The 26,184-nt window shown below is 51.7% G+C and overlaps 5 protein-coding genes across 5 annotated transcripts; 2 read left to right on the plus strand and 3 right to left on the minus strand.

The window, feature by feature from the left end:
- Nucleotides 1–230: 230 nt before the first annotated feature.
- On the minus strand, nt 231–2,138 carry JN550_003281 (uncharacterized protein; the record flags this gene model as incomplete). The annotated part of the gene is made up of 8 exons (XM_049314667.1): nt 231–347; nt 405–615; nt 673–782; nt 846–970; nt 1,025–1,133; nt 1,188–1,248; nt 1,302–1,947; nt 2,087–2,138. 8 exons carry the CDS (start codon nt 2,136–2,138, stop codon nt 231–233), a joined length of 1,431 nt encoding a protein of 476 aa, XP_049174472.1.
- A 1,176-nt stretch (nt 2,139–3,314) lies between these two features.
- On the plus strand, nt 3,315–4,168 carry JN550_003282 (uncharacterized protein; the record flags this gene model as incomplete). The annotated part of the gene is made up of 3 exons (XM_049314668.1): nt 3,315–3,408; nt 3,555–3,884; nt 4,005–4,168. The coding sequence occupies 3 exons, from the start codon at nt 3,315–3,317 to the stop codon at nt 4,166–4,168; spliced, it is 588 nt and encodes a 195-aa protein (XP_049174473.1).
- Nucleotides 4,169–4,723: 555 nt separating this feature from the next.
- On the minus strand, nt 4,724–6,274 carry JN550_003283 (uncharacterized protein; the record flags this gene model as incomplete). The annotated part of the gene is made up of 2 exons (XM_049314669.1): nt 4,724–5,724; nt 5,833–6,274. 2 exons carry the CDS (start codon nt 6,272–6,274, stop codon nt 4,724–4,726), a joined length of 1,443 nt encoding a protein of 480 aa, XP_049174474.1.
- A 4,324-nt stretch (nt 6,275–10,598) lies between these two features.
- JN550_003284 (uncharacterized protein) lies at nt 10,599–12,643 on the plus strand (the record flags this gene model as incomplete). Its single annotated transcript, XM_049314670.1, has 5 exons — nt 10,599–10,800; nt 10,870–10,939; nt 11,142–12,040; nt 12,124–12,289; nt 12,457–12,643. 5 exons carry the CDS (start codon nt 10,599–10,601, stop codon nt 12,641–12,643), a joined length of 1,524 nt encoding a protein of 507 aa, XP_049174475.1.
- A 221-nt stretch (nt 12,644–12,864) lies between these two features.
- JN550_003285 (uncharacterized protein) lies at nt 12,865–24,927 on the minus strand (the record flags this gene model as incomplete). Its single annotated transcript, XM_049314673.1, has 3 exons — nt 12,865–20,466; nt 20,549–23,182; nt 23,239–24,927. 3 exons carry the CDS (start codon nt 24,925–24,927, stop codon nt 12,865–12,867), a joined length of 11,925 nt encoding a protein of 3,974 aa, XP_049174476.1.
- Nucleotides 24,928–26,184: the final 1,257 nt, after the last annotated feature.

Below are 26,184 nucleotides of genomic sequence, written 5' to 3' on the forward strand. Positions count from 1 at the left end.
CAGCGGAAATGTATTGGTATTGAGATCATGCTTTTGACAACTTGTCAATGGAGGCATCTCTGTCTTCTCCATGGAGACAGACTGTTTGGCCGATAGCTAGCTAGCTGTGGCAAAGAATTGCCACATTGTCTATGAAATGACCAGAATGACTAAGCATTTTGATTTGTGGTCTTCGTGAATACACTGTGCTCTGGTCCATGCAGACAGGGCGACCCGCTCTGTCCTAATAATTATGTGGAAGCCTCCGTAATGCTCATCCACAGGTCCTTTTGCACTGTTGCTGTAAAGGCTTCCTCGTCCCAGGCCTGGCCTGGATAGATGACTTGCCAGTCAAATGCACGCACAAGCTGGTTGAAACGCGTTGTTAGCGTCATGAGTGATCGGGAATGCTCTGGGTCACATACCTCGAAGAAGATTTTGTTCAGTTCAACCAGCGCGAGGACCTTTCCAGCACACTGCCAGCGGCCATACCCAAAGAGAAGTTCAACGACGCGGATCATGTCCGTCTTCTTCTCTGCACTGCAATCTAGGAACCTCTCAGGCCGGAAACGTTGACTGTCCTGGCCAAACACGGATTCAAGTCGTACCATTGCCGGAAAGTTCGAACCAATGGCTCTGGAGAGAGATAATTAGCGATGAGGTCGACCGTGTCTGGTATCGACCACAACTCACGTTCCCTCAGGAAGAAATTTTCCTTGGTATGTCTCTCCTCCAGGGGGCACCTTCTTGTAAAATCCATATGTCGCTGGGGGTCTCATCCGAAAAGACTCATAAATGACGGCCTGACCAATTTGGTCAGTACTCAAACATATCTCAATCTCGCTCCTGGGTCTGTGGGGGCTTACCTGCAGGTATGGAAGTTGCTTTGCTTCATCGACCCGGATAGGGCTTGACACTTTGCCTGAGGAAATAGCCTCTTTCATTTCCTCCCTCAAACGTTGGTAGACTCTAGGGCATGTGCTGAGGTACACTATTCTCCAGTCAGATCGTCTCTCGTTTCAAGAATATACAACAAGGGTCTCACGCATTCCGGTCCGGATGACTGTCGCTGTTGTGTCCGCACCAGCCATCAGCTGCACAAGGCTCTCGGCTTTGATCTCTTTTGCCGTCAAGCCATGGCGTAGGAACGACGACTATGTGGGTCAGCATGGTGTCTCTGTACACAAGGAGGCGACTTAGAGCCTTACAACCATGTCCGAATGCTTTTCCTTCGATTTCAGGCGATCTTCAACAGTTTCGTGCGCAAGACTACTCAGGTCTCATTAGAATCGATCTTTACCCGCAAGATGAAGAGTACATACCCCATAACTTTACCAATCCCCCAGCTGTCCGTGGGCTTTGGGGCGAAGAATCTTGCAACGAATGGAGAGATGAATATCTTACGGAGCAAGGGCACATCGCCCGCCGTTGCAACGAGACCGAGCAGCTTTTCGATGCTTGCAGTATAACCGTAGAGATCACCTCCTTCGATGAAGCCAAAGCGTTTCCCAAAAGCCACGGCAGTAATGGTATCGAGAGTGAAGTATCGGATATAGTGAGCGAAATCGAGGGGGTTTAGCTGGTCCGGTTTGGAGAGGTGCTGGGCCTTGATAACTTCAATGAGGTGGATTATCTGTTCGTCCACAGTCACCTCGAAGTCTATCGTGTCACGGCCGCTATAGCCGAAGGAGGCCTTCGCCTTGTAATTGTCGTGCGGCCCAGCGAATCGGTGGCTGATGGTTGTGTCGGTGTCAGGATCAAGCTTGGCTCCGCGGTACCAATCATCACGGTGATGTATACTTCGAGCACCATTGATCTGGCGAATTGTCTCCGGATCGTCCGTCAGGACGTAGTTTGGGCCGACGCGGACCATGGAGCCGTACTTCCTGAGGTGCTCATATTCAAGGCCTTTGCCACGGAACACCTTCAGCGCCACCCATAGATAAGAGAATGTAGCAAGCAGTGGACCTGGGATATTTCGAAGTCGATACCAACTAGTAATACTTGATACAACATCTGAACGCGAGGTACCGTCAATCTCACATAGACTCATGCGGAGGTGAATAACCAATAGGATACAACTATCGGTATTGGAACCATTACTCACAGAAAAGGACAAAGCCTGCAAGGGCCAGGCCTGCTGAGCTTAGTCCAAACATCGTGGCCTAATCTGACGAAAGCTTAGATCTCCTAGGGTTCGAGAAAATGTGACCTGGTTGTGCTACCAGGTTTCCTCACGTTCGATGAGAAGGGTTGGCGGCTTACTTCAAGCGTGAGACTTCTGCAGCGGCAAGCTCAGGGACGATCTCGCTACCGCTCGACCCCGCCAGCAGCTGCAGCCGGTCCGAGCCTTGTCATGTTATGTCATGTTATGCTGCATCCTTCCAACGGTGAAGGCGCTTAGATGATTATCTGTATAGTCTGATTGGTCCACGAGTATATGGGGGTGTCCATACCCGAGCGGGGCATGATATGACCGTGTGCATTGTCCAATGGAGTCATGACACAGTACCTTGTCCCTTGGTGAGACCTCGGATTTTATGCCCCCATCCTGGGCCTCGCTTAATCGAACCGCTGGATTTGTGCACCAGTGCAGCATGTAACTTGTTCCATTCACAACAGTGGGGGTTTACTCTGTCAAGATTTATTAATCTTGTGCAATTCACTAAGCTTTAAGAATGCATACTAGTTAATTGGGATTTACAGTCTACCTCCCTCCTTAGTTATACTAGTTCAGACCATTTACTCAAGAAACTGCTTTGGCGCATACTTGCTCATGATGTATTCGTAAATCGAACCAGACATGCTCTGAGGACATTTCCGGTAAGGCTGATTCCCAAGAACATGGTGATGCGCAGAAACTGAACTTCCCGACCCAGGCTTGTCAGGCGGCAGATGGCTCCAAACCGCTCGGTGCTGGTGCGGTTCACTTTCGGCACAGACCTTTGTCGCAATGTCGTGAACTCTTCTTCTTACTACTTAAATTGAAGATGGAACATAGCATTGTAATGTATTCATTGGACTCACATCATCTACCAGGGCATTGAATGAACTCAAGAGACGGATTCATCGTAGACGTTCTTGGCCGCTGTGTGGAGTGGATGACAACAGCGCATATGGAAGCGTGCCAGCTGTGTGCAGTCGGCGCCAGGCTGACGTAACCTGGTCTACCCCTGTCACCGAATGGACAGCTTACCTTACCTTGACCTTGGCCTGTAGCTCAACTCCTGGTAGGCATCATCACGGAGTTGGGTCTCGATATTTCAGTGCAGTGTCCTCGACAAGACGATGCGATTGACGACCCCGCAGCCGAAACCGAACTGACACACCTCATCATGGACGCGCAACAATCCTCGTCGCCGGGCTCCTTGAGCTGGCGCCTGAGCTCGCATCCGATAACGCTGCTGTTCTTCTTAGGCTTCCGCATCTGTATGTATTCTCCTCCATGTGCTTCCTTGCGAGACCTCCCTCCTATCGCCCGTCCCTGGCACGAGCGCGCATTTAGTGCAAATGACTGCTTCTGTGCGCGCCTTACATCAACGGGAATAAGTTGACTGACAATGCGCGCCGAACAGCCTCCCTCCTCGTTTACCTCTTCGGCATGCTCTTCACGGAGAACCTGGTCATGATCTTCATTATCACGATCCTGCTACTCGCTGCCGACTTCTACTACCTCAAGAACATTGCCGGAAGGCGCCTGGTCGGCCTGCGCTGGTGGAACGAAGTCGATCCGTCCTCGGGTGACAGCCACTGGGTCTTCGAGAGCAGCGACCCCAGCGTCAAGACCATCAACGCCACCGACAGCCGCTTCTTCTGGCTGGCCATGTACGCGCAACCGTTGCTGTGGATAGCGCTGGCCGTGCTGGCGCTCATCCGCCTCAAGTTCATCTGGTTGCCGCTTGTGGGTGAGTGCAGCCTTAGAAATCTCTTTACGTTGGAACTGCATTCCCGCGACGGAAATTTCTGGTCTTACCACCGGGATACGGAAGTAGAGAAGACAATCATGTGCTAACGACGAATGACAGCTATTGCCCTCGCTCTCACGATCACGAATACGCTGGCCTTCTCGCGATGCGACAAGTTCAGCCAGGCCTCGAACATGGCTGGCAGTGCGCTGTATGGCGGAAACCTCGCTGGAAGCATCGCCAGCAACATGGCTGGTCGGTTGTTCAGCTTTGGCAGATCATAGGTGTGCGTTCTGTTCAGAAGGACAGGAAGTGGTCACGGAATAGTAAAATACCGGCAGGACCGCACGCGGCGCTGGTGAAGCATGCTGTATCGAATAGACATCATGGAATCATGACTTTCGCACATCTTGAGGCTTGGCGACGTAGGGTTATGACTACCGGAGTTCTGAGCGGAGTTTAGGGGTCCTGTACGATATTTGGAGAACATATCAAAGTGAACGGGTAGACACCATACCACCCTTATCCTGTTCCTCAAGGATGCGTGAATCCCCATTCTGAGATGCTTGCGGTTCATACACAGGTCTATCCCAATCTAGGAGATTCCCGAAATTGGTATTTTAAGGTAATCAACTAACAAGGGATATCATAATGTAGAAGCGGCACTTGCGACCAACGAATGTATCGCAGAGGAAATCCAGGTAAGAAAACCAGCAATATGTCCACAAGAAACTCCAATTTATATGTTTAAAAAAGCAAACCATGGGAACACCCATCCCCCCCTCAAGATTGGTAATTCCTTCTTACACGCTCAAAATTCAATTGTCTGCGAACAGACGCTACGCAGTACGGCTTGCCCTCCCTGCGTCCTCAATGGCCACGTCTAGCGCCCGCTCCTCCTCCTCGAGCCTCCGGATCTCGTCGTCCGTCATACCTTCCTCCACCAGGTGCGCGTACCGGCTCGTGATGGGCGGCGTCGGGCTCCGGGCCCCTCCCGTCGGCAAGCTGCTTTGGCTCTGGTTGTTGGCCAGGCCGCTGGGCGCCCGATCGCTATACGGCGCGAACGAGTGCCTCTCGGACTCGTCGAGCGAGCCCCCGTGGGACCCCATGAGCGGCATCGCGCCGCGCGCCGTGGCTGCTTCCGCCGCCGCCGCCACCGGCTGGTGGTGGTGCTGGCGCGGGCCCTGGTCGTGCAGGGCCCCGCGGTCGGGCGCGTAGGCGCTGTGCGGGCTATCCGTCACGTGCGGCAGCTCCTTGTCGGCCATGATGCCGGCGCCGTCCGAGCTGTAGCCGTTGTTGTGTTGGACGAGCCCGCTGCGCTGGGACCGCCGGCGCCGGAAGCACAGGAACCAGATGGCGGCGCCGATCAGGGCGAGACCCACGACGCCGGCACCCACGGCGATTCCGGCGATGGCGCCGGTCGAGAGCCCGTTGGGGCTCTCACTGCTGCTGTTGCTACTCCCTTGCGGATTCTCGGCCGCGGAGGATCCCGTACTTGCTGGCGCAGTAGAAAAGGAGGCTGGCGTGCTACTGCTGGTCGGGGAGGTGCTGCACGAGGAACCAACAGGACCCGAGCACTCCGCGTGGAAAGGCTGCACCTGGTTTGTTTGGCTCAGCGCTTCTCTCGTTTCGTTGGTCAGGACCGATACGCTGGCGTTCATCACGGCAAAGAGCGGGCTGAAGCTGCTACCGTCTAGGTTCTTAGCGCTGTCGTACCAGTCGACCTGTATGTATAGCGGTACATTATACAGATTATGCTTTTCGTACTGATAGCTGTTGAATTCACTGAGGATCGTGACTGAGCCAGTATTGCCATTTTTATTTTCCGAAGGGAGGTCGGCTACAAGGAGAGATCTGTTAGTGCGCATGCTAGAACGTTTCTGAGGAAGTGTGTCTGGTTGCCTTTGAGGGGCAGTAATTCATATGGATATGCAAGTGAGGAGCATACCTGGGAGATTAATAAATGAAGCCTCCGAATCATCAGAGTTGATGACATCCCGAGGGAGCAATGCAATCACTGCATCGTCCCAGTGAATGGGACCTCTCCCGCGAGTCTCTCTGTGTGGATTTATTGGGCTTGCGGCTCCCGTCTGAATCAATCCCGTCATAGTAGTCGTCACCACAGGCACCGATGTAGATACCGCTGAGCCTACTATGTCGCCTGATTGCCGTTTCAAATATAGCGTGCGAAGCACAACGGTTGTAGCATCTATCGTGAGCAGCTTATTGGAATCCCCGACTGTTGGCGGCAACGCCCATGTATCGGTTCCAAATATAATCACAGCATTCTTCTCAATTGGTGGTGACGTTGACGTTGAGCTGAAATCTGCTGCCAATGTCAAACCTGCGAGGCAGGCTGCCAGCCCTATTGTCGAAGCATTGGTTCGCATTGCGCTCCGGTACCACCTCAGGGCAATGAAGTTTTATCGCATGTAGGTTGCCGCTAAGCTTGGTCGGTTCGTCCCTCAGTATGCCACTTTCAGATTAGTTGCGTGTAATTCGATGGTTTCGATGTGCCGCCGTAACTTCATGTCCTGTCCACCCAAAAAAATATTGTTGTCTTTCCGGTCGTAGACCCAGCGCGTTGCCTCTTTTTCTTTGTCTTTTCGACTAGTTTTTTTCTCCGTCTCCTCCACGGTACGTCCGCAACGTGTGCAACGGCGAGCCCGACAGCTCGAACCCCCAAGCAGGACGAGGGTGGATTTGTAGCAAGGATTGAGCCGACAACAGATTACCGTAATTGACACCGAATAGTCAACAAACCGAAGATCGTGAGAAGCGAAAAGATAATAATCCTAGAGATAGCGCCACAAGGGAATGTGAGAGGAGAGAGCGGCAGGAATCAGCAAACATTTGCTGGGAACAGAAACCCATGGGGGTGGGTCAGGCTTTGCCATCCTTCGCTCCTTTGCTTGTCGTGCATGGGTTGTTGGCGGTGCTGTGCCGTCCGTCAGCTTCAGCTGCGCGCGCAGTAGCGCCGCCCGCTCCGTGGTGATCAACCACCAACAGCGCCACGCCTCTTTTCCAGCCAAACCATTGATGCACATTCAAGGCAGGCTGGGAGAGTCCTACTTGACAGACGTTGGCCATTTCGTGCGGCCATGATGCGCCCTAAAGCTCTTTATAACCGTAAGCATGGAACTCAAGGTGCAGCTTGGCTGGAGCCGACACACAGAGCATCATGATATACTCTTGCTAGCTCTGCACAGAATCGTCGCCCTGAAGGTCCCCAGTCGGTTAGTGGGCTGGGTACTCCGTAGGTACGGGGCTATGAGAAAAAGAATCCCACTCGAGGGCAGAGCTGTCAGGGTTGCGTCATGTGCATCCTGGTACAATTTCATAACCCTCACCTCATCATATCATATCACGTTGCCGGGACTGGGATATTTGCACAACCGTACATGACTGAGCCGTGGCAGCGAACGAGACCAAAGCGGACTCGCACAGACTGGCCTATGCATCTCACCATCTCATGACAGACGAAATGTCAAACGCAAGACCACAACCCCGTATGTAAGACCTAAACCAACAGAAGCAGTCACGGCCGAACTAGAGGCTGACATACCCGCAGGTTTGGAGCATAGTGCACTGGGAGAGCCATGGCACAAGCCGATCCGCTAACTTACCCAACGAAGTCAGCAATAACTAAGGCTTGCGCCGTCCAATGAGCGCCGTCGGTAGTTCGACGCCAGCCCTGCTCTTAAATCCATGCACATCGAGGTAAGCAGACAGGGTTCACAGTAGCGCCGTTCCGCTATGGCTATCAAGACGTTTTAGTCCTGATCCTTCACGGTTTGGTAACCCTTCCTTCTTGGGGGAATTTTGGGCCCGCATGTCTCAACTGCCTACTTTCTGCCTGGCAAAGATATACAGTTCTATTAGAAGTAGAACTCCTCAACAGAGGAACATCTGCAGGGGCAAAATTGCCTTTTCTTCTGAAAACCGACAATCCGTATTTGGTCCTCGATTTGGGCTCTGGTCAGTCAGACAAAGGGGCTGAGCCTGCATGCGGCTGATCCTATCCATCCCCATCCCGCTAGGCCCTGCCAGTCGTAGCAAAAGACCCCTATGCGACCCAATAATTGGACAGCGCTAGTGCTGCCCCCCTCTAGCGCCGTGCAATAAATAGCACCACTGACGGACAAGGAGCCCTCCACGCCTTACGAAGGGGAGCCACCTGGCTGCGAATTGCGGGCTGGTCAATTTATTAAACGTCGAAAAATGCCGATTGCGTGGGTTGCACCGCAGACGCGAGTTGGCTGTACACGGGGCCACATCGGCCTTGTCGGGCGGGCGTGCTCATGTGTCTGGTTCTGCGCCTGGCAGCAGCCTGACTGATAATGTAATGCCAAAATGGCTACGCATGTAAGTCGTGAATTGTGCCGTCCGATTCTCGACGTTCGGTGAATAAGCTGTGAACACCCGACAATCGGGCGGGTCGCTTGCGCCTAGAAGCGAGCTTTCTCATTGGACTGAACGCCAAACATGATCAACAGCCTTGCACGTCTCATGATATGCAAGCAGCGTACTGTATCGCAGCGCCCCCTGGCCCCCCTGGTGAACGGTATGGCCCAAACTAAAGACACCCAAGGCGAGCCGCCTATGCAAGGAGCGTCGCATTGGGCCTATCATTAGAAACGAGCGCCTATGTGTAGGCTACCCCAGATTTTCTCGCCCATTTTAGCTTGTCATGCCATCAACAGCCCAGATGGTTCGCATGGTGAAACGTCAGCGGCTTTAAGACCCGCCCATGGGAATCTGTGTGCGTCGCTGCGTGGTGAGGAAAGTTCTTTGTATGTGCGTATGTTGGTTAGCATGCATGTCAATGAATGTGAGAAGCGCCGGGTTCCTTGAAAGGTAGGGGAAACAACCCCCCCTCCCATCCTAGGGTTTGGTTGTTGGTTTTCGGATAGACACTCAACGACAGATCGTCTGAATTGAACATACGCGAGCCCCTATTTCAGTGGCGCAGTTCGGGCCGTAGGATTAAATCAAAGATTTTCACATAGAGAGCCAAAACTTTTGTGTCCACGGACGGCGCAAATAGGAGGTTACTGAATCCTAAAGGCGGAGAGGACAGACTACCTAGGCATCAAGCTTGACTGAATGATTGCCTTCGTTGACATGAAGTTCCGTCGCTCTCAAGCGCACAACTCTTCGGCTATTAGGTGGGGAGTTCGACTTATCGACTTAGATGCACCGTAGATTTCTCTCCTGCCAAAGATACTGTACCCGGGGGTGACATATATATTTTGTTAAAAAGACGCTTCGTTCCTTTCCTCATTAAACGGACTTGAGGCTTATATCATTCAATATTTACAAAGTGAAGTTTGAAATGTTACTGATAAATCTCATAAGTCAGAAGGTGAGGCGTTGGGTGTTGTTCTAGCAAGTTCACAAAACATACCAGTGCTGTCGTAGCTTTCAGATCTAGGCAGTCTACCATGTTCCCACTTGGTTCCGTCACACAAGGCCGCGACGCATCGCAGCCAGACGAGTCTTGGGAGTACATGGTGGTCAATTCGTGACAGAGGTGACAGTTCAGACGTCGGTGACCTTGCTAGGGCTGCTGGATTGGTGGATGATGCAATTCAATGTCCCAATGGCGCCAAATTTTGCTATAGAACACCGCGGATACAAATGAAGCAAGCCTAATAAAACCTTCGTCCTGGGCTCCTTCGCCCGTTGCGCGGTGTGTAGTTCTCGGGCCCTGGTGTGGCTCAGACCTTGATGTGAGAGGATAAAACTCCGTGGCGGATGCGAATAATAATGATAGTGTAGAGATACCTTTCAACCGCTAGTACCCGAAACGTGCCCAAAGGTCTAGGTCTTGGTGTATGCACTGATACCTCGTAGGGGGGTTGTTCTTCATGGGCCCATGTAATCTGAAGATGTATTCGGTCCCGATCTGTATGCGTCTGTGTGTCTTTTTCTTGTTTGTCCTGTCGGGGCGCTTCCGTGTACGGAGCGAATCCTTCAGTGCATCAGTGGTTGACTTCGCCACCCTGTTCGAAAGTTCTCAAGGTAGTTCACAGTGAGACGGGGCTGAAATATTGAATGATGTATGCAGGATGTATGTATAAGAGCAAGCCAAGGCTTCGTGTAGGGATTATGGGGCAGAACTTGAAGGCGCTGACAAGGAGTTGTCTTGGCCCTATGATCTGTTTATCTAAATGGTACGCGTCCCTCCATGCTCAACATCTGGCTGCCCCGAAGCTGTCTACATGTAGAAATATCAGTCTACGCCTAATAGGCTAGTCGTGACCCATGTCGTTTTGCGATATGTCAGGGCTTAGGTTGATCAAGACTTTGCCCATAACGACACCTGCTATCCATGCCTCAATTCAGCCATATATCATATATTTATAGCCTTTCTACTAGAGTTGAGGATAGTTAGGGGGCCGTGAGGGGGCAACCCTAGCACCTGAAGAGCAAGCCAAATACAAGCCGTAAAGAGTGAGGGCGGAGGCTATGAAGACGACAATGATAGCGAGTGTAAGGCGGACAGCATGGAGCTTGGCATCGGCAGTCTTCTGTCGTGCCTCATAGACCTGCAATTATGATGGGTCAGTAAGTAGTGCACAAAAGTAAGGGTGACCAGGCTGGCATAGCTTGTACACGAAGAACGGACACTTCACTCCAGCATACACTACACCGAGCATATCTACATCACGACCATGACACTTAAACTACACCCCAAACTCCTGCACCTATATGTCGTCCGCTGCATTCCGATACTCGCGGCTGCACGAGGACCCGGCACATCCAGAGAATGCTCGGAGGTATCAGTGGGCCATGGCGGACAGCAAGAACCTGAATTTTGGCCACGGGATATATGCGTACCCTGGGAGGCTCCTGGCCGGTAACGAAATCAATATGATACTCGGCCACCTCTGTTGCTCCGATATGAGCTCAAGTATGCCGATGGCCAGGGCCAGCCGCGGAACTTGACCACTGATGAAAAACACCCTTCGTGACCTCGCAGCCAAAATCTTATTTGGTCAGTACAAAAGCTTGCAGAACGAAGGACTCGACGGCCTAGGCTGGAGAGTTAGGTTGGTGTAGGTAGCTCACAGGGCGCGATTGAGCGAGACAGCAGTATGAAACAGGAGCGAACGAAAGTAAGAAGGTCTGCGCTCAGGCAGTTACCGATATCATTCAATAAGGAAGAATTTGGCATAATTTTTGGAGGGTATTTCATCACGGAACTACTTGACTGAATATAAATGGTGATTTGCTAATTTACCGACGTCACAGCGGAGGAGTTGGCGACCCCTTGGTGAAGTGGGCGGGGCTGAACACCCCGGTATGTTGGATTTTGTTTGCGTGCTCTTCGTCCAAAAGCCATCATATCAGCAGCGAATCCCCCATCGACGCGGATTTCGCCTTCTGGACAGCTACATGCCTATCGCTCAGCCAGCTTCGAATATCCAATCTGCGGCTTTGCACAACCCCGAAAGCTGTTAGCACCCGCATCATGGCGCTCCTCACATGGCCACCGCAGTACAGCTTATTGCAGTATTTGCGATTGAAGGTCACCGTTACCATTTTGCGAGTTTTTGTCAACATGATCGGTCGCGAGAAGATCCAACGCGATCGAGCCCTTGTCCCCAACGATGTTCGGCAGATCAAAATAAGCATACCATCACGGGATCCTAAACGCCGTATTGCGGCAAACGTCTATTACCCTCCAGGCTACTCCACGACTCACCCCACGCCCGTGCTTGTTAACTGGCATGGCAGTGGCTTTGTCCTGCCCCTCTTGGGCTCCGACGTGGCGTTTTGCTCCCGCATAGCCCAGGCCGCCGGAATAGTCGTCGTCGACGCCGACTACCGCAAGGGACCTGAACACCCTTTCCCTGGGCCGTTGAACGACGTCGAGGACACCCTTCAGTGGGTCGTGACTCAAGAAGGTCTGGACACCAAGAACGTTGGGCTCTCCGGCTTTAGCGCAGGGGCCTGTCTTGCTTTGGAGGCTGCCTCGACAGTTCGAGTCGATCAAAATCAGGAACAACTTCATATCCGGGCAGTAGTGGCCTTCTATCCTATCACTGACTTGGCAATGGCTCCTGAAAATAAGAAGGTCCCTCGTCCGATTAAACCCCATCCGATATGGGCACTACACATCTCAACGATTGTTACGCCCCTGATCCAGAGTCAAGAAAAAACCCAGCCGTTTCTCCATCTTTTGTTGACGCAAAAAGCTTCCCATCATTAACGGCTTTCATCCTCTGTGAAGGGGATTCGCTACGGCCTGAGGCTACCCAGTTGGCAGACAGACTACAAGAGCAGAAAAACTCCTCGCAGGATGTGGTTCTGCATGTGTTAGAGGGAGTCCCCCATGGATTCGATAAGGGCGCGCAGGAGGGCACGTTGGAGTGGGCTCGGCGCGAGGAGGCCTATGAGTTTGTAATTAAACTTTTAAGGCGCGTTTTTAATAATTAACGATTAAACTTATAAATTATTATTATTATTGTTACGATATTAAAAAGATTTTAAAAAAGAAAAAAGGGAAAAAGAAAATTAGTATTTTTCCCGTTAGAACCGCCCGCCTTGATTGACTGACTCGCAGTCACTTTGTGGTCTACTACGCATTTGTTGGCTGGTCTTGGTCTCGACTCCTGGCGCTGATCCAGGCCATGGGCCACAGCGTGCTGGACGTTGCCATTGTATTTTGGATGTTGTTCGGAAAACAAAACGAGCCCCCGTCGACTGTAAATATCACCAATAGTGTTCTGCTAGTAAAGGTATGGGCCTAGAACTAGCCCACGGGAGAATAGAAGTCTTGTATAGCTGTGGACAGTATCTCCAGACTGGTAGAGACAAAGGACCAAATGAAAACCCAGCGTATAATGAATAAACAACTTCCAAGTACATAATGATAAAAATCGTATCCGGGACAAAAAAGACGACATGCAAAGTGATGATACAATAGTTATAATATAGGTACGTGTATGCACACCAACGATGTTGCAAATATTCAGGCACCCAAATATGGGAATGATAACTGGCCACTACCAACGACGTTCGCTTTTAGATAACTCACAATAAGGTCTTCAATACCAAGTTCCTCCGCACTTCGCAACCACTCATCCATCCCCACTGTTGTGAATTCGCCCCCGTAGAGTGTGGTCATACGCTGTGCGAGGTCGCTGAAGGGGACCCGGATGTTACTGCTATGGTGGCGGAACTCGAGACCGCCTGCTGGATCACGGTCGGTCTTGGCAGCGATCGATTGCGCCACCTTGCTCACATCCTCAAAGTCGAAGTACCCCTCGGCATTCGGCAGCGCAGGCACGGTGCTGCTGAGGATTGAGTACCGGATGACCGAGTTCATGGCGTCGTCGTGCGGTGCAGTGGCGCCGATGATAGAACAGTGACGATGGATGGTGATAGGAAGTTTCATTGCCTCTATCGACGCGACGCGTTCGAGCCATCGCTCGCTCGCCCACTTGGACGCCGTGTAGCCCTGGCTGCCGTCTGTGGGCGGTGGGTGCGCAGCCATGGACACGGGTGCCGACGCGTGTGAGCCGGATTCGTAAAGGATGACGCGCGCAGATGAGATGTAATCGAAGGGGACTGCGCGCGGGACCGCGAGCTTGAGGAGGAGAAACTGTGTTGATACGTAATTCGCCGCGCGCACCGACGAGTAGTTGTTCAGGCAGTGACCCTGAGCGCCTGCGTGGATGATCTGATCCACATCTTGTTGCAGCCTCTCCATGTCGCGTGATGACAGACCGAGGGTGGGACTCAGCAGACTGCCTGTGTAAACTGTGATCTTGTCGGACTTCGGCAACTTGGATGCATGATCTGGATTCACAGCAATGCAGTGAACGTGGGAAACGTCATCGTCTTCTAGGAGTTTCGCCAGGATCTCGAAACCCAGAAACCCAGTAGCCCCGGTCAACAGAACCTGGCGTTGCGTACGCTTCGGTGCATGTGTAATCAGCGCCCCAGCCGAGCTCAGCACTTCGTCTTGAATGCCCGTCTCTGCTTCCCAGTCAATCATATCAACAATAAGGTCGCCTCGCTCGTGGCTCGTGACGACTGCCATGTTACGCAGCGTGCTAGCTTGGTAGAGATCTTTGAGCGGCAGCTGCACGCCGATCTTCTCCTTTAAAGCATTCTGCAGACGGACTAGGAGAAGTGAGCTTCCTCCTACTGTGAAGAAATCGCTGCCCGCTCGGATATTGGCAGCGCCAGCAGCCTCGCCGAGGACTTCTCGCCAGATCAGTCGAAGCTCGCCTTCGGCTACGGTCAATGGCTCCGGCTCCTCAGCCTTAGTCATATGAGCCATTTTATTCCGATCTGGTAGAGGGAGTGACTGTACGGCTTTCCTATCAACTTTTCCATTTGATGAGGTTGGTAGACGGTCAAGGGCCACAATTATGGAAGGCACCATGTACCGAGGTAAGGGGAGCTCGGCGCAAATCCTATCAAGATCTTCCTGGGATTGGCGATTCTCTTCGGCAACGGCCACATGTGCCACCAGAAACTGGGAGTCAGACGGGCCACGGACTGTCACAATCGTATCGGCGAATGAGCCCTTCCCAGCATTCATGATGATATTGGCGACCTCGGTAAGCTCTATGCGCAGGCCACGGAGTTTAATCAGTGTATCACCGTCCATTCGACCCAAGAACACTATCGACCCGTCTTCTCGGATGCAACCCTTGTCTCCAGTCCTGTACAAGGTCGTCCAACCTCGTGACACGTCTTCTGCAGTTGCGAACGGGTTTGCGATAAATCTAGCAGAACTGGTTGCGGCGTCTTGATAGCCTCTCGCAACCCCAGCGCCGCCTACGCATATCTCTCCCTCGAAACCAACCGGAACCATCCCTGAATCTTGCCCAAGAATGTAAATAGAAGTGTTGGAGATGGCTTTGCCGATGGAGTTATGAAGTTCAACCTTGTCGTGCGTACTTAGAGGTATTTGGCAGAAAGTCGCAGCACATGAAATTTCGGTCGGACCATAGCAGTCGGTCAGCATGTTTAGGTTGGGTAATTCCAATCTTCGAAACTCGGAGACCAACTTCTCAGTCACGGCCTCGCCACCACAGCATGCGTGCGTCCACGAAGTACAGTGCCGGAGGCTATCACCTCCATAAGTGAACAGCATGAGATACTCTGATGGAGTGCATAGAGTGAACTCAATCTGTTCAGCTAACATCATCTGCCCAATCGCAACAGGATCGCCGCGCATCCCCAACGGGGCTACGACTAGGGTCCCAGCATTCGCAAGAGCATTGACAGCTTGAGCGACAGACATGTCAAAGCCTGTCGAGCTCTGCTGGAGTACTTTTGGCTGCTTGAGGCCAAGTTCTGCACTCTTGGAGGCAGCGTAATTCATGATCCCACTCTGCGAAAGACGGATACCTTTGGGTGTGCCAGTGGAACCGCTCGTAAAGAGTACGAAGCTGGTATCGCTTTCGAAGGGCTCAGCAGGGAAACGCTGCTTGGATCCCCCGAGCTCTTGCGATAGGTCCACCTTGGAGATAGAGTCAAACTGAGAGGCAGCGTCTGATGTGCGATGATGGAAGACCAAAAGTTTTGCATCGCATGCTGCCACCATGGTGCGATGCCTGGTGGCGGGTAGACTCATATCGAGTGGAACATATACTGCGCCAATATGTAGGATAGCCAGCATTGATGCAAATGTGTCGATGCTAGGCTCGCATAAAACAGCTACGCAACTGTATGGTTCCACTCCAGCCCCCATTAATGCTTGTCCAATGGACTGCACACGCCTTGCCAGTTGCGCGTACGTCACGGAGGTTGTGCTGTCCTTGATGGCAATAACTTGAGGGAATGCTGAATATACCTTTTGGATTCTTCTAGAAATGGTATCTGGCCATTCGTGAACGATCCTAGGTCCATGACCCAATCGGAGCACGTCGCCGACTTTCTCATCATCGTAGAGCTTACAGTCACGGAGCTTCCACCTCTGGTCGGAAGACAGAGACTTGAGAAGATGGATATAGACGTTCATCAAGAATTCCGAGGTCGGGGCGGAGTAAAGGTAGTCGCTAGTCAACAGTTCCAAGGAATGACCGCCTTTGGCAGTTTGGGTCACGTTCAGCGTGATGTCGTACGGGTTCTTCGCATCTTCGTATTGAATCAAGTTCATGGTACAACCGCCTAACTTCCTCTGGAGCAAGCTGCCAACGCGATAGTTGAAAGCAACCTGGAAGACCGGCGTGTGCGACGGCGATCGTTCCATATCTAGCTTTGATAGAATGATGTCCAGAGGTACGGTGGCGTGGCTCTGCCCCTCGAGCACTGTTCGCGAAGTCTCATGTACGAGGTGGGAGAAGGTCTCATGGCGGTCGATGTTGAAACGCATAGGAAGAAGGTTGGTAAAGTGGCCAACGGTTTCTCCATATTGCCCAATTGTTTCTTCGCGCCCATTGTCGCTTGCGCTGTACCCACGTCCCAGATCGGTCACACCAATGCAGACTTCTTGCAAGTCCAGAAGACGAGAGAGAAGAACCTGCAGAACCGATAGATAAAACTGCATGGGAGTGGAACGGCAGGCTTGACTTGCCTTTTTGACATGGCCAACCATATCTAAGGAAAGCTCTCTCTCAAGCCTGTTATTTCCATACTTGCGGCGAGTCTTTCTTGTTCTCGTCTGCGCCAGTGGCAAGAGCGGAATCACAGCTGGGATTGGCTGAAGTTTGCTCATCCAGTAGGCTAGAGAGGTGTCCATACCCCCCTCGGCAAGTGCTTGTTCCTGATTCCGAGCGAAATCTAGATATGAAGGAACGATATTAGGCTGGAATGGTAGCATCTGATATGCTCGGTCAAGGTCCCGGAGAAACAGGTGCCAGCTCATTCCATCCATGATAAGATGATGGCATTCAATGATCAAGCTGTGTACATCAGACGCATGCGTCACCAGAATAGCCTGAAAAGTCCGTCCAGACGTGAGATCCCATTGCTGAAGCGCAAGGCTTTGATATAATTCACAGACGGTCTGTATTGAAGCTGACTCAACATGGAATACTCTGTCGCCAGAATGAACCGCAGCAACCCCTTGTTTCGGTTCAAGAGTCCCAGGCTCTGTGAAGAAGCAAGTCTGGAATGCGTCATGGCGTGCCAATGTTTTCTCTAAAGCTTGCGTGAATCGACTCACGTTCAGCGAACCATTGATCTCGTACTGAGCAGTAACATTGAATGTGGTAGGATCATCCAAGTAAGTTTGAAGGAAATGCAGACTCGCCTGCGCGTATGACATTCGTTCTGTTCGACTGAACTCTATCGGAAATAAGGACGTTGGCTCCCAAGACGTTGACACTATCGTAGGACGCAGGACGGGCGGTAAATCTTGGTCATACGAACCTGTGTCAGTGGTTTTGGAGTCTGCAGGAGTACCAAACTCTGAGCTGAGGCTCGCCTCCGAAACTTGGGACGTGGAATAGCTGACAGTTTGCTCTGGAACCTGGAGAGCTTGGACATTATCGGCGCTGCCGACTGATACGAACACCGTTTCCGCTGCCTTGTCGTCTGCGTTAGACGCCACTTTTCCCGAGAGCAGTCTCTCGGCAGCTACAGAACAGATGGATGCGATCGAGTCTCGACCCAGAATCCTGAGAAGCGGAACGTCGATATACATCTCCTTCAGCAACCAGGTTCGGATCTCTACACCTAGTAAGGAATCAAGCCCCAGGTCAGACAAGGGGGCGTAGATGTCGATTGAAGTAGCAGGAATTTTCATCATTGCCTCCATCTTGTTTCTGAACATCGTGTGGTACACGTCTGATGCTTGTTCAATCGAAGAGACACTTTCCAACCTTTCCTGCAATTGCTGGGCCGATGTCGCAGGCTGGTTAGATCCATTGGAAGACGAAGGCTGGACGACCATATGAGAGAAATACGGATTGTCGTACCATTGAGGCTTGATTGCGTCTTGCTCATCAATGAAGGGTTGGATTCCAATGGTGAGATGCGCATTTTCAGAGCTCGGATGGCCACAGAGGACGCCCTGGAGGAACAGATGGTGGAATTCAGTCTCTGCCAGTGGCATATAAAACTGTGACTGAAGATGCTTCTCAATTCCAGACCCGCTCCTTTCGCTCTTGGCGACGTATCCGATGTCTGAGATCATACCGACGTCGATTACAGATGCCGATTTGCCTTTACTCCTTCGCTGTTCTACCAGACTTGTCATGAACATGTTGGCAGCATGGTATATGGATTGGCCAGCATTTCCATACACACTACCCAGTGACGAGAATACTATGAAGAAGTCCAAGTCGTCTTCCACAAAATCGTCGTTGAGATGTACAGTGCCGTCGACTTTCGGCTTCAGCTGTTTGTTGACACTGTCAGCTGTGGCATTGACAAAGAGCGAGTCCTCGAGCACCAATGCGGCATTAGCTACGCCTCCAATTTGAGGCATCGATGTCCTGAGCTTAGAAAGAGTAGCTTGCACCTGATCCCGGTCTGTTACGTCCAGCTGGGTGGCGTGGATGTTGACCCCAGCTGCGCGCATATCTTCGAGCCAGCGCTCGCCGCACGCGGGATTACGACTCGCGACGACAATGTGGCGGGCACCGCAGCTGGACATATAGCGACACAGCGATTGGCCCAGTTCACCCGCCATACCCACCAGCAGATAAGTTTTGCTGCCCGAAAAGACCTGTTGTGCGTCGGGCGGAGGTATCACTATACTCAGTGGACCTGTGCGTTCCCAGTCAATTACAGTGGCAAGGCGCCTGGTGCAAAACTCTTCGGCCTCGGTCTCGCCTATCTTGACGACTTTGGGACTTGGACCAGTTTTCGCCAAGACAGCCATGTCGAATGCAACTCCCAGGGTAGTGCGGTCATTAGGAATGGTATTGGGCCTGAATTTGACACAGCTGCACTGGAGCGGTATATTCCCCATCATACTGGCGGGTGCGTTCTGATTGTTGCCCGAGAGATCGAGTAGAAAACGAGCATCAGCAGGTATCAGTCGACGGACTGTTCGAGCAGAGCTTAGCGGGTGTATCGTGATACAACCTTTGCCGGTCTGTGTCGCTTCTCCGGAAACGAAGAGCACCTTCCGCTCTGCAGCATTGGATATGGCTTCTGCGATGCCCTCTGTCGGCTCGTAGACCATCAAAGTCTCCTCACCATGGTAGCTTGAGAGAATATGGCATGCTATCAGTGAGGAAGCAACAGAAATGAGGAGCTTGTCATCGCAAGTACTCAGGGTCCGTGGTTCGAACACCTGCCGGGGTGGTAAGACATGCGTCGAACAGTCGGTTTTCGACAATGCGAAAGCTGGCTTATCGGAGTTTCCCACTTTACCAAAACATAAATAACAAGGCGCTTCGTCTTTGGAATGTAGAGCCACGGACAATCTGACAACAAATTCTACGGATCCAGTGTCTGACTGATGCGACTGCTTCGTTTTGACGAGCACAGTTTGATCGTCGCCGTGGATCAATTCGACCGACTCGGACTCCTTTGCTAGCCTCGTGACCTGACGGCGGCGAGAGTTGAGACTCTCATTAGAAGAATCGTCTCGGATCAAACGTGGCACCAACGTTTGGTCACCTCTGACGTGGACCTCAGGCTCGTGTGTCCAGAGCATATTGTAGTCTAGATACTGCGGTGAGGATAGAAGCACCATACGAGCAAGATACTGAACTACCATTTCCATGTCCCACGAGGACTGTTCATCAAAATCTAAGAACTGCATGCGGACGTGCGGTAGCTCAAAGGCGAGCGCACGACCGATACCAATCATCATATTGCTGTAGGGGTCATGGCTTAGCCGGCCACTTGTTACCCACAACACGTTCTCGGCATTCCCTAGCATCTCCTGCAGATTGTTCAATCGCTTGGAGTCCATCAAAGCTTTGAATATCGGCTCGTCAAGATCTGAAAGACACAATACTGAGGTACCTGGGCTGACCTCAGAGGGGTCCAGGTCCGCGACGCTGTTGAAAGCCTTGATGCGTGGCGTCCATCGTCGGAGCATCTTCTCGACTCGACGAACTGCCTTAGACACCGGTAACGTGGCGCCTCCTACAATAAGGAATTGAGTTTCTGGGACAGCATCGATCGATGTAATGGGGTTGCGCAGAACATCGTATTTTTCGTCCACCGCCTGGGTGATGAGCACCGAACAGTTGTGGCGTTTGACTTCAGGGAAGTCGTAGGCGATGGAATCAACGCCCGAGAACCCATTGCTCTGGAAAACATCATGCCAGCTCTTGGCCGAAATACCTGGACATGGGAAACGTCCATCGTCAACACCAAGCCACCATCCCTCTAGGCCACCCATGAGGCCTGGCTCGCGAAGCATGGTGCCAGTGACCTCCACAGCAACTAGGAAGCCACCTGGACGCAGTAAGGACCGGACGTTTTGCATGGTCTGTGCCAAGTTCCGCGTGGCGTGTAAGACGTTGGCGGCAATGATGATGTCGTAGGTTTCTACTGCCAGTCCTTGCTCGCCAGGGGTCTTTTCCGCGTTGAATGTCTTGAACTCCATCTTCTGGGAATGGTCTGTAAATCTCTCAGCCGCATGCTCAAAGAAGCCAGCTGAGATATCGGTATAGGCGTATGATGTATAGGCATCACCGATACTGTCCTGTAGAGTATTAACGGTTTGATCTGCCCTGTGGCCCATTGGAACAACTGAACATGAACATGTTGATAGACAATCGACTTACCAAGACACTACGAGTTGTCCCACCTGTACCAGCCCCGATCTCCAAGATTCGGGTGCGCGGGTACTTGTGCGTGATTTTCTTCATATATGCAGCGACGTAGTCGTTACAGATTGAAAAACCACGGCCGTCCATGTACAGTCGGCTCAGCATCGTATCTTTCAACATATGCTCCAGCATTTCCGACTCGCCGCGCATAACTGAGGGCCAGTTTTCACCCACTGCTGTGAGAAGTTGTAGATCTACACTTCCTGGATACTGCTCAGAAAAAGTGCGGATCGTGGCACGGTTATCTTGAAGCCATTCTTGTTTCAAAACAGGATGGATTCCTTCTCGAACTGGCTTCAAGAACAGTTCGATCGCCCGGAAAAGTTCTTGGTGGTACCATTTGAAGGCCCTGATTTCCTGTGGACAAAACTCCTGAGTAAGACTCTTCATGAAGAAAAGCGCCGTCCGCTCTACTGCGTCAATGTACTCCAAATCTGAAGCCAAGACGACTGTCGACGAGGGAATAATCAACTCCCCCGCGGCGTCGTTATCCCAGACGGTCTTGGCGTACAGCAATCGATCACCCGTAGGCTGTGGCTCTGCAATGGCCTTCAACAGGAGGCCCTCAACCTGTACCCTAGAGATACCGTTACGCGTATCGCATATATTGATATCTACTTCGACTATATCGCTTGACGAATTGATCAAGTGAGCCTCCATGGTAGTAGCTGTTCCCGAAGGCTCGCCGAGGCTCTGCGCATAGTCCACGACGACACGACGAATTCCTTTAGGGAGGTATGTAGCCCCCATTGCACCCTCGGCTATCGATGCGAAGGTAGCAAAACCGACCTGAAACCCAACGTCAAGAATCTCTGGGTGGAGCAGCATGCTATCGTTTAGCTGACCATCCGCCCAGGATGCCGCTGCCTGTGCATGGCCCCTGATTCTGTTGATGGATTCCAAGGCGCGGAACGATCCCTTGTAGACTATTCCAAGGCTATCGATTGCCTTGAAAAATCGTTCAACGTGTAGAGGAGGGAGTTCGATCGAGGAAATTTGCCTTTGAGGCAGCCCTAGCGTATCCTTTCCGGGCTCGCCAAGGTGTATGGTTAATTGACCATGACACGCTGCGTCCAAGACATGACCATCGGAACAGCTATAACAGGAGAAGGCGGCTTTTAGTACTCGCTGATCATGACCCTTCTGAGCTGTTGAGTCTAGTTGACGAAGTGTGAAGAGGACTTCTACACCACTGGTATCTTCCTCGATAACCAAAGCTTTCGTAATGCTGACATTGTGTATCTCGACGACTTCAACATGCCGCTCCCGCGCAAAAGACTTTGCGGCTTCCAGAGCCATGCTCACATAACCGGCCCCGGGGAAGATGACCTGACCTTGAAATGTGTGCCCTCTCAACCACGGCATTTCGTTCAAGCGGAAGATATTGCGCCAGGTCATCTCAGTCTTGCAGTCCTCTTGCAGTCGCCCCAAAAGCATGTTTGGAGCACGCGAACCTCGACGATAGTTGTGAGACAATCGAGACTCGTGCCAGTAAATTTGATCATGGTCCCAGGGGTATGCAGGTAGGTCCTTCAGGACTCGCCTCGTGCGACTTGACCCCAAAGCGTCACGGAATTCTTCAAAGTCAACTGCTGAAGGCCCGAGATGACTCCACACCAGTCCGATAGCTGTAGATATGGTAAACAGGTTTCCCACTTTGCGGTCGAGACAGCCTGCATAAGGCAGCGGGGAATCTCGAATTGAGTCCCAAGTTTGCGTAACCGGACCTTTCAACGCTGGATGGGGTCCCAGCTCAAGTCCCACGGTGAGCGATGGAACACTTTGAATGGCGAACAAGGTGGACTGGGTGAATAAGACAGTCTTTACCATATTGTCTACCCAATACTGGTCCCGTAACTCGCCAAGTCGTTGACGCATGTCCACGTTTCTGTGGACGCTGGAAGACCAAAAGCAGGAGTCATGTGACTGTCTAACTTGCACATCGAGGGCTCTGAGATATCCCAAGTATGCAGTAGCGCAGGGACGCATATGATGAGAATGGTACGCCGTATCGACTTGGAGTCTCCTGGCGAATGTGCCTTCTTTGCTTGAAATTTCTTCAGCCTGGCGTATAGCATTCAAATCCCCAGATAAGGTCACAGTCGACGGCCCATTACTTGCTGCGACCTGGAGTCGACCAGAAAACTCAGGTCTACTACAGAAGGCGCGAGCTTCGTTGAGAGAAAGCCCGACAGCCATCATACCACCCTCTTCTCCCTTCGAGCCTCTGGCTAACGAGGAGACCAACCCTCTGTAGTAGGCAATGCCCATGGCGTCCTTAACGTCCAGAATACCAGCTGCATACGCGGCTCCTATTTCGCCGGAAGAATGGCCGACAACTGCTCCAAAGCTGATCCCAGAAGCCCGTAGTAAATCTACAAGGCCAATTTGTATAGCCGTGCAGAGTGGTTGCGAGAACTGGGCTTGGGCCACACGGGAACGAGGCCCTTCAGTACCCAATTCTTCTATCAATGACCATTCAGCCGGCTCTGGAATCAATTTTAATGCTTCTTCGCATCTTCTTATAGCGTCAAGAAAGATGGGAGAGGATGCCATTAGCTCCCGCCCCATAGCTGCAGTTTGAGCACCCTGGATTGGTGTGTTTGTGAGCAAGTGCCTTTGACTCGGATGGTCGATCGACTTACCTGGCCCGTGAAGACTCCCAAAATCCTGAACTGCTTGGTATCGTTGAGCGTATTCGCCTTCACGCCGAAAGGAGCATCGCTTGACACCTCGGCCGCGTGAATCTGTTTCTCGAGTCCGTCGAGTAGTCCCTGACGGTCAGTGGCATGTATGCACGTCCGCATCGAAAGTGCAGTCCTCCTGGTCTGGAGAACCCAAGCAAGGGCATCAAGATCAAGCAAGGGATTTGACTGAATGTGCTCAACAGTCTGCTTGAGCTGTCGAAGAAGTGTGGTCCTAGATTTGGCTGAGAAGACGAATGGTCCTATGGGTCCCATCTCAGAGGCTGGACCATCCTTCATGCTCTGATGGTCTGCGTAGCTAAACCTCTCAAGAATAGCATGGGCATTTGTGCCACCAAATCCGAATGAATTCACGCTTGCACGCAATGGCCTCCCTTGAGTCTCTGGCCATGGCTGAGAGGAAGTAGGTACGTGAACATTCTCGTAGAAAGGCTCAATGGCTGGGTTTAGTTGGCTGAAATGCATATTCGGAGGGATTATTTTGTTCTGCAGGGCTAGCGATGCTTTCAAGACGCCTGCCAACCCTGCACATCCTTCAAGGTGACCGATAACAGTTTTCACAGATCCGCAGTATAGGGGCTCTTGGGATGTGTCTATCACCTCGATTTCGTCGGAACCATCAGTATTGTGGAAGAAAGCTTCTTTAATGGCGCGCGCCTCTACAGGGTCGCCGGCCAAAGTCCCAGTACCGTGACACTCGAAAAATTGGGGACGATCCTTGATGGGGTTGAGGCCTGCCCGCCTATAAGTTTGAAGGATCAGTGAGGCCTGTGCCGTGGAGCTAGGCATGGTGATGCCATCCGTGCGTCCGTCTGAGTTGACGCCCGTCTCACGTATAATGCATTCGATATGATCATTGTCCGCAATGGCTTTGGCAAGGGGCTTCAAGACCACCACCGCACAGCCTTCGCCACGAGCATACCCATTAGCGTCCTTATCCCACATGCGCGACCGCGAATCGGGGGACAGCATATGTAGCTTGGACTCGGCAATATACATGCCTGGGTCCAGGAGCAGGGTCACTCCAGCCACCACTGCCTGGCTGGCCTCGCCGTTTCGGAGGCACTGCACGGCTTGGTGCAAAGCCACCAAGGAGCTGGAACATGCAGTGTCGATCGTAACGGATGGCCCTTTGAAGTCAAAGAAAAACGAGATTCTATTGGAGAGGATGCTGCGAGCCAGTCCAGTGGCTGAATAGGTCGGTAGTGCTTCAGGATCCCGCATTTGGATGTCGTTAAAGTCTACCGTCATGTTGCCGACGTGTACGGAAGTCTGAGATCCCTCTAACTCCTCCATGGGCCAGCCTGCCGCCTCTATAGCCTCGAAGACGGTCTCAAGAAGGAGACGTTGCTGTGGATCCATACCCTCGGCCTCCATGGGGTTGATCTTGAAGAAAGCAGCGTCGAAGAGGCGGCAGTCCTCTTGGAGCAGATATGATCTTCCCTGCACATCTGTCCGGCCGTGGTGTTCTCCATTATGACTGTGGAAATTCTGAAAGTTGAGTCTCTCTGGGGGGAAGTCTCGGACTACATCACGAGGCGATTTTAAGAGGTCCCAGAGTTTCGAGGGCGAGCTCGCACCGCCGGGGAATCGACATGCAGATCCTACTATCGCTATCTGTTCTGCCATGGTAGAATATGGTTTAACTGAGTTGATCAGGCGACAAGCAAGGCCGTTGAGTTGAAATAAAAGATGGCAGGTATTTTGCTCATGAGGTCCTGCATACCCTTCTATAGCTTATAGTTCACCAAACACACTTAGTTGGGTTATGTCTACATAACTATCTACTTCCTCGGAGGCAACATACGCCACGCGGTCAAATCATATCAGCAACGGGTATGCTTACCTCTTTCGTACTGGCGTATAGACACATCAAATGTTAGGAGCGTGTCAGAAAGGGTAAGAAATATCCACGACCCATTGACGAGGTCATCAGTGAAGCTTTGGTGCTTGTGTGCATCAATAACTCTATTAGCCGCTCTGACTACAAATTGCTCTCAGTGCTAAATTCTTACGGAATGTAAGCTCGAGTTCTGCAACCTGTCGATCATTACTGGATACTTTTCCTTGTGGCCTCATTCACCGAGGCAGCATCTGAGGAGCGGAGCGGCTTGACAAAAAAGAACCGCAATCAGATGATTCGGCCAGCTAATGAGCTATTCGTCCATCGAGACAGTCAATTCCGAGTAAAATATCGTTGATTACATAATTCGCGGTTTTAGGAGGTTCCATCATCCATTGACGTGTCTTCTAGGGCGCATCCAGTCGGTCGGGTAAGCCAACGCTGGCCATTTTCGGACTCCATTCGCCACCTCGGCACATGGAGCGGTATACCCCGGCTACTAATGCTGTATTGTAGACTCGGGTCTCAAGACCATTATTTTTCGCTTCTTATGATTGGAGTGGAGCCTCGGGGTCGATGGGAAATCGGACTTGTACTTGCCTAATCTAGTAGAGCCGGCCGCCTTATGTCCGATACTAGGAACAACAAAGTGCTCGGGGACATCCGTATTGAATTTAGGGAAGAAAGTAAGTCTATATTGTTCATGTATCAGTGGATTCTGTGAGCCGAGGTGTGCAAGGCGTTGAAAGCGCCGATATTCCGCCAAGCCCGGCCAGGATGATAACAGAAAACAATTTTGAATTCTTCGTAATACGGGTGGAGCGCTGGTTACTTGTAAAGTATATGGATTTCTATGAATTTGTTTTCATTGGGGTGAAATGAGACCCGTCCAATATCTGTAGTTCTTATCTGTAAGTATACTAGAATTGTTGCCCCCAAATATCAGACCAAATGGCTCTGGTAAGCGCTCAAAGATTGGAGACCCAATGAGTGCATCTATCTTTTTACCCATTTTATCACTGAATTATGGAGAGTTCTACTAA

Source organism: Neoarthrinium moseri (genome assembly GCF_022829205.1).
Source record: "Neoarthrinium moseri strain CBS 164.80 chromosome Unknown scaffold8_Wmoseri_CBS_16480, whole genome shotgun sequence".
NCBI lineage: Eukaryota > Fungi > Ascomycota > Sordariomycetes > Amphisphaeriales > Apiosporaceae > Neoarthrinium > Neoarthrinium moseri.